Source organism: Geotrypetes seraphini, chromosome 9 (genome assembly GCF_902459505.1).
Source record: "Geotrypetes seraphini chromosome 9, aGeoSer1.1, whole genome shotgun sequence".
Taxonomy (NCBI): domain Eukaryota; kingdom Metazoa; phylum Chordata; class Amphibia; order Gymnophiona; family Dermophiidae; genus Geotrypetes; species Geotrypetes seraphini.
The window spans coordinates 122,620,831-122,629,250 of NC_047092.1; the positions used below are offsets into that span (position 1 = coordinate 122,620,831).

Here is an 8,420-nt window from a genome sequence, read left to right on the forward strand (position 1 = left end):
AAGTCATATGTAACTAGTGCAGCAAGCCTGTGACAAGTAGCATTGAGCTTAGGCATAGGGTTACCAGACGTCCGGATTTCCCTGTACATGTCCTCCTTTTTGAGGACATGACCGGGGTCCAGTGGCTTTTCAAAACCCGGGACTTTTTCCAGGTTTTGAAAAGCTTCCTGTACAAATCGCATTGGGAGGGGGCATCCGCACATGCTTCCTTCTGTATACCTTTAGTAAGAAGTAGGCCTAGCCTTTTCATTACTGTTGTAACAGTATGTATTGGGTGATATTTGAGTTTCCCAGTACAGTACTTCTTGTCTTTTCCAGAATTCTTTTTCTATAGCTCTCTCTTTTGTGCAATTGCACCTCCTTCAGGATTGCAAAGGTTTAAACAGGTGATAAAAACATAAGAACAGCCTTACTGGGTCATACCAATGGTCCATCTAGCCCAGCCTCTCGTCTTCACGGAGGCTAATCCAAGTCACAAGTACCTGGCAAAAATCCAAATAGTAGCAGCATTCCATGCCACTGATCCACGACAACCAGTGGCTTTCTCCATCTCTGTCTCAACAACCAACTATGGAAATTTCCTCCAGAAACTTGTCCAAATCTTATTTAAAACCAGTTACATCAACCGCTCTTATCATATCCTCTGGCAAACAGGGCTGGATTAACCAATAGGCCCATTAGGCACGTGCCTAGGGCCCGAAATGGTCAGGGGGGCCCGATGAAGGAGGGCATCAACATTGTTTTTTCCAAATGGCAATGGGCCTCTCCAGCATTGATCGGCAACGCTGCCTCCCCGATTGGAAACGCGGGCCCCCCCGATCGACCAAAAGTAACATAAGCAAGCAACGCAGTAAGAAAGGCAATGGGAACTGTAATTTTGCAAGCTGTGCTGCTTGCCCAAAGCTTCTCTCTGACACAGCTTCCTGTTTCCGCATGGGCGCTTCAGAGGGAAGTTTTGGGCAAGCAGCACCACTTACAAAATTACAATTCCCTTTGCCTTTCTTACCCGTGTTACCTGCTTGTCTTACTTTCTGTCGGTAGGGGGGGCCATGTTGTCAATCAGGGGGGCCCGCGTTGCTGATCGATGCTTGGGGGGGCGTCGCCGTTCGGAGAAAAAAAAAAAATCGGAGTGAAAGTTGAGTGGTGAGATGGGCCTGGGGTGGAGGGAGAGAGAGAAGGGGGCAAGGCAGAGCAGGGCAGATGATGGATGTGGGAAGAAAGGAGCAGGGCAAATGATGGAAGTGGGGAGAAGGGAGACAGAAGGGAGCAGGGGCAGGGCAGATGATGGATGTGGGAAGAAAGGGGCAAGGCAGATGATGGAAATGGGGAGAACTTGTGCCTAGGTCTCACCTCCTCACCACTGCTACTGCTTTCCAATATACTGGATGGGGGAAAGAAGATAGTTAGTGAGATAGTGGAGGGGTGAAGGAAAGGGGTGGCAAGCTGTGAGTAGACACAGTGAAAAGAGGGAAACTGAGGGCTGAATAGTAAAAAAGAATTTAATTTAGACAAAGGCAGAAAATAGAGAAGGAAGACCAGACAAGAAAAGGAATGGGAGGAGAGAGATGCCAAAGAACGGGGAAGGACACAGAAATATCACATCTGAGTGAAGGAAATGAGAAGAGAGATGCTAAAAACCACAGGGGGGGGAGGAAGGAGAGATGGAAGGAGAGAGATGCCAGACTATGAGGGGAACAGAGGGAAGGTGATGAATGCCAGACCAAGGGGGGGAGGGGCAGGAGCAGAGATGGCAGAGGGTTACTAACATTTTCTGGAAGAGGCAGACAGTGGATGGAAGGAAGAGAATGATGAGGAGATGAGAAAAGCAGAAACCAGACAACACAGGTAGGAAAAAAATTTATATTTGTTTTATTTATTTATTTTTGCTTTAGGATAAGGTATTATTGTAGCTGTGTTGATAATCGTTTATTAATAGAAAATGGAAATAAGATGATACTGTTTATTGAACTAATTTTAATACATTTTTTACAAATTTAGAGACCATAACTCCAGTGGCGTACCTAGGGTATGTGGCACCCGGGGTCCATCATTTTTTGACACCCCCCCCCCCCACCCACCCTCCATGTAAAAAATATTTTTTGTAATAACCATGAAACAGTATAAATGGTCAGAATAGAAACAGGGAGTGAAAATATTCTTTTATTGAACCTCATATATGTAACCATTATTCCAAACATAACATAACATAAATTATGTCTGAATTGTCATGACATCAGAAGTACGTATGGAGTAGTTGCAGGTGATGCTTGGGACAGTTCTGATTATGTTAGTTCAGTTTTATGTGTTTTTTGAATAGAAGGGTTTTTATTTCTTTTTTGAAGGTTTTGTAGTCTGTGGTCGAGGTCAATAGGTTGTAGAGTTGGGGGTCGAGTGTCAGGAGGTTGTCGAACAGTTTTTTTCTTTTGACGTTTTTGGTTGGAGGGTGTGTGAATGGTGTGTGAGTTCTCCTATGTCTGGTTGAGGTGGATTTAATTATTTAGCTGAAGAAATTAGTTACCTCCCCCCCCCCATTCCACACACATTAATTCTCTTCCATTTTTGTTCCCATTATAAAAAACACTGATAAGTTCCCAGAAAAAAATACATTAAAATAAGAAGTGAAACCAAAGGCCCCTACAGATGAGAACATAACATAAGAATGGCCTAACTGGGTCAGACCAATGGTCCATCATACCCAGTAGCCCATTCTCATGGTAACCAATCCAGGTCACTAGTACCTGGTCAAAACCCAAAGAGTAGCAACATTCCATGCTACCAATCCAGGGCAAGCAGACACTTCCCCATGTCTTAATAACAGACTATGGACTTTTCCTCCAGGAATTTGTCCAAATCTTTCTTAAAACCAGTTAAGCTATCTGCTTTTACCATAACTTCTGGCCACTTCATTTTTAAGCTTAGATCTTTCCTTCCAAACAGAGACCTTGCTAGATGTCAAATACAACACAAGGGAACTTCACACGGACTTAGCTGTGCAGGAAATGTGAATCTCCTCATACACCCAACATATAGTGCAAAAATGTGCAAAGATCTGTTTTTTTTCTTTCGATCACTAGATAGCCTAATGCCACACAAGCAGCACTGTTACAAAAGGTCAATGCTAAGGTTAACAAAGTTTCCTTCCTTGGACCACAAGGAGAAACTGACAGACCACTGGAAGAGATCGCAAAACAACTACCTAGACACAATACCCAAAGACCCACTCAGTGTGTGAACTAGTTGAGTGGAGTGGACTAACTGGGGGGTGGAAATGGGCCCGGAGTTTGCTCAGGAAAATTTCCCAGACCACCTCTTCCTCTCAACACATTGACACACTGCCACCACCACCACCACCACCACCACTAGGAACACCTCACTGGGTAGGCCAGCAATGCTTATAAACTTTATAAAACACATTATTATATTTTTTTTATAAAGCACATATTTTAACTGAACTCTCTGACATCCTCAGCCTTTCCATTCACAAAAATAGAAGGAAGAAAAGTTCCCATTTCCTGCTGTCTCATGTCCCCGGCCTATACAATATTTTTCTTCTGCAGACCCTTCAAAAGTCTGACCAAATCCTCATTTCACTTGCATTATAAAGTACTGAGGATGCCATTTCTCCCCAATCCCAGGTCCTAAAGTCTGAGACAGTAGCACAAACTGCCCGATTCAGGAAGAAAAATTTCGATTCAGCCTATTTAATTGGTTTTTCGATTCGATTTTCCTGCCCAGTTGGGTGATTTTTTTCAAAAATCCTGGTGGGTTTTATAGCTTTTTCACCCCCTTTGACTTCTCCTAACCACACTGGCGCTGTGGTGTAAATAAAATAAAGAAACAAAAAGGACTTTTCCTCTCTCTGTTAAATCCCAGCTCACGTTTGCGGTCTAACACCAGCTCTGGCAGGATACACATTTCAAATCTGACATATTGTAATCACAAAACAGAAAATAAAATTAATTTTTCTACCTTTTGTTGTCTGGTTATTTTTCAAATCTTGTTGGTCCCAGGCTCTGGTTGTCTTCTGATAACTTGCTTGCCAGGGTCTCCTTCTTTCTTCATGCTAACCATCTATCTGCCATCTCTGTCCTCCCTTTCCATTTCCCTTCCCTCCCCAGGAAGTCTGGTATCTTTCCTTTTTTTCATCTCCCTCCACAGATCCACCTTTTCTTAACTACCCTTTCATCCAGCATCTCTCCCTCCTTCCCCACCACCCCAGGGCCCACCATCTCTCCCTTTCTTTTCCCAATTACCCTCATATCCAGTATCTCTATCCCTCCTCCAAACCATCCCTTGTGTCCAATTTATCTCCCTTTCTGTTCCTTCCCTCCCTAAATCCCATGGTCCATCATCTCTCTCCCTCTCCTCTATTTTCAGACCCATTATTTCTTCCCCCCCAAAGTCTGGCATTTGCACATCTCTTTAAACACCCCCTTCCCTCTGTGTACTTCTACACCAGGGTCCCCCCCAAAGGCCTGTCCCCCCCCTTGAAGGCCTGCACCCCCTTGAAGGCCTGTCCCCCCCTTGAAGGCCTGTCCCACCCCCTTGTAGGCCTGTCTCCCCCGAAAGCCTGTCTCCCCCCTTGAAGGCCTGCATCTCCCAGAAGGCCTGTACCCCCCAGAAGGCCTGCACCCCCCCTGAAGGCCTGTCCCACCCCCCGGTCTCCCCCCTTAAAGGCCTGCCTGCCTGTCCCCCACCCGAAAGCATGCCTCCCCCCATGAAGGCATGTCCCCCCACTTTAAGGCCTGCACCCCCCTTGAAGGCCTGCACCCCCCCGAAGGCTGCACCCCCCCTTGAAGGCCTGCATCTCCCAGAAGGCCTGTACCCCCCAGAAGGCCTGCACCCCCCCTGAAGGCCTGTCCCACCCCCCGGTCTCCCCCCTTAAAGGCCTGCCTGCCTGTCCCCCACCCGAAAGCCTGCCTCCCCCCATGAAGGCATGTCCCCCCACTTTAAGGCCTGCACCCCCCTTGAAGGCCTGCACCCCCCCGAAGGCTGCACCCCCCCTTGAAGGCCTGCACCCCCTTGAAGGCCTGTCCCCCCCTTGAAGGCCTGTCCCACCCCCCTGTCCCTCCCTTAAAGGTCTGCCTGCCTGTCCCCCCCCGAAAGCCTGTCTCCCCCATGAAGGCTTGTCCCCCCCTTTAACGCCTGCATCTTCCCCTGAAGGCTTGTCCCTCCCCTTGAAGGCCTGCACCCCCCAGAAGGTCTGCACCCCCCCCGAAGGCCTGCACCTCCTTGAATGCCTGTCCCCCCCCTTGAAGGCCTGTCCAACCCCCTGTCCCCCCCTTAAAGGCCTGCCTGCCTGTCCCCCCCTTGAAGGCCTGCCTGCCTGTCCCCCCCAAAAGCCTGTCTTCCCCCATGAAGGCTTGCCCCCCCCTTTAAGGCCTGCATCTCCCTCTGAAGGCCTGCCTGCCCGCCCCAACCCGAAGGACCACTCGCCCCCCCTCCCACCCCCCATCCAGACGTCCGGTTCTTCCCCTCTGGCCTCCCTGCACCATTTAGAGTAGAAGCATCCTGCAGCAAGATCGCGATGTCAGTGATCTTGAGCTGCTTGTGCTGTCCTCTGCCGTGTACCCGCCCCCCTCCTCTGACGTCAGTGGAAGGGGCGGGACCGTGGCGGAGGACAGCATGAAGCAGCGCAAGATCGCTGATATCGCGATCTTGCTCTCAGGCTGCTTTGGTACTCTTAATGGTGCGGGGAGGCCAGAGAGGAAGAACCAGATGTTGGGGGCCAGAGCACCCCCTCAGGGCTCGCACCCGGGGCGGTCCTCCCCCCCCTTGGTACGCCACTGCATAACTCCTTTCCTCAGGTCAGGACAGGGATACTGTAACAGCAGTATAGTTTACTGATCTGAAGAAAGAGGTTTTAACCTCTGAAAGCTAAGTAAGAAATGTATTAGTCCAATAAAATGATGGGCACTAAATTTTCTTCCCACTATGCCCCATGCCTCCTACCCAAATGCAAAATATAAATTGGTGGGCTTCCCAAAGCCCTGCTAGCTGAAGATCTCTTCCTCTAGGAAGGAAGGGGAGTTTTTTGTTCAGAGATGTTTGGAGGTTGCATAGAAGAAAAATTGTACACTGGCACTGGTATGGCAATCTTTGTTTGTTTTGAATTTTAAAATAATAGAAATAAAGAAGTAAATACATGGGGGCAGGGCAGGGGGTGGGGCATGGTGTGGTGGGGTGGGGCAGGGGGCCCAGTGTACTTGTGTGCCTAGGGGCGCTCAACAAATTAATCCTGCCTTGCTGGCAACGTGTTCCAGAGCTTAACTATTATCTGAGTAAAAACATATTTCCTCCTATTGGTTTTAAAAGTATTACTCTGTAACTTCGAGTGTCCCCTAGACTTTGCAAATCATGATGCAGTAAAATATCAATCCGCTTGTACCCATTCTACACCACTCAGGATTTTACTGCCTTCAATCATATCTCCCCTCTCTTTTCCAAGCTGAAGAGCCCTAACCTCTATAGTCTTTCCTCATATGAGAGGAGTTCCATCCCCATTATCATGTTGGTCACTTTTCTTTGAACCTTTTTATAGTGCCACCATATCTTTTTTTTTTCAGATAAGGAGACCAGAACTGAACGCAATACACCATTGAGGAATACAGAGGCATTATAACATTCATAGTCTTGTTTACCGTCCCTTGTCTAATAATTCCTAGCATTTTGTTTGCTTTTTTGGCCACCGCCACACATTGGGCAAAAGGTTTCAGCGTATTGTCCACAATGACACCCAGATCTTTTTCTTAAGCGCTAACCTCCAAGGTGGACCCTAGCATCCAGTAACTATGATTTGGATTATTCTTCCCAATGTGCATCACTTTGCAATTGTAGACATTAAACTTCATCTGCCATATTTCCTAAGGTCTTCCTGCAGTTTTTCACAGTCTGCATGCTTTAACTGCCAACAGTGACCCTTTAGTGGCATTAATCCACACAAATCGGCAGTTACACACCTTACAGCACTTTGCCACATTTCTGTAAACTTGGCACCTAAGTTCTAAAGCACAGAATCCAAAAGGAGTGTTAACATGGGAGAGGTATAGGCAGGTCAGGTATTTGTCAAGCACTTTATGCATGAAGTTTATAGAATATTGTCTGTTATACACACAACAGTATTTAGGTGCCCGCATTTGTGCCAGCATTTAGACCAGCCTCTGACAATGCTCATGCCTACAGTAGATGCCTTACTTTCTTTAGAGAATATTAGCACACGTGGCACAACATGCATACTTTTAGGTGCAACTACTTACACCAGTCCGACAGCTGCTGTAAATGTTTGCACCTAGACATACATAGGATCACAGGTATGTTATGGTTTACATGTGTATGGAGAAGAAATGGTTAAATGGAGATATGATAGAGGTATATAAAATAGGCAGAGTGGAATGGGTGGACAAAAATAATTTGTTTACTCTTTCCAATGGTATAAGAACTAGCGGGAATGTAATAGTTATCAATTAGTAAATTTAGAACAAATCAGAGAAAATATTTATTCATGTAACTTAAAATTAAGCTCTGGAATTTGTTGCTAGAGAATGTGTTAAAAGCAGTTAAAAGCATAGCAGGGTTTAAAAAAGGTCTGGCCCAGTTTGAGGAAGAAAGTTCATAAACCATTATTAACATGGATGCGGGGACAATCCATTGCATATGGATGTGATACACAGCATCAAATCTATTTTATACATATGGGATTCTGCTAGGTACTTGTGATCTGGATTGACCTTTTTGGAAACGGGATATTGGGATGGATGGAGCTTTGGTCTATCCTATTATGAAATGATTATGCATTTATATAATGTTTCATCCTTTATTGTAGTACACAGTTGGAGATTACTGCCTTCTAAAGTACACACCACATCTGGAAAAGAATACAGAATCTTCAAGAAAAAACATGTAGCCTCATCACAGCTGCAAAAGGACTGTATTTCATGTTGTAAATATAAACATATCAGATCTCATTGTTTAAAAATGTTACATGATTTTCATAATATACTGTATAAAGCCAGTGTTGACACCATTTACTATATAAACAGTGAAAACATTAAGAACATAAGAATTGCCACTGCTGAGTCAGATCAGTGGTCCATCATGCCCAGCAATCCGCTCATGCGGCGGCCCTCTGGTCTAAGACCAGCACCCTAACTGAGACTAGCCCTACCAGCGTACATTCTTGTTCAACAGAAACTTGTCTAACTTTGTCTTGAATCCTTGGAGGTTGTTTTCCCCTATAACAGCCTCTGGAAGGGCGTTCCAGCTTTCTACCACTCTCTGGGTGAAGAAGAACTTCCTTACGTTTGTACGGAATCTATCCCCTTTCAACTTTAGAGAGTGCCCTCTCATTCTTCCTACCTCGGAGAGGGTGAACAACCTGTCCTTATCTACTAAGTCTATCCCCTTCAGTACCTTGAATGTTT

At 46.1% G+C, this 8,420-nt stretch overlaps 1 protein-coding gene across 2 annotated transcripts in view; it reads left to right on the forward strand.

Annotated features, from left to right (window-relative positions):
- Positions 1–8,157, forward strand: part of USP40 (ubiquitin specific peptidase 40) — a 179,643-nt gene extending 171,486 nt beyond the window's left edge. For both annotated transcript variants that reach the window (XM_033957628.1, XM_033957627.1), the window contains exon 16: positions 7,823–8,157. In XM_033957628.1, the coding sequence (XP_033813519.1) occupies positions 7,823–7,850 (28 nt within the window). In that variant the 3' untranslated portion in view covers positions 7,851–8,157. The remainder of the gene's footprint in view (positions 1–7,822) is intronic.
- Positions 8,158–8,420: the final 263 nt, after the last annotated feature.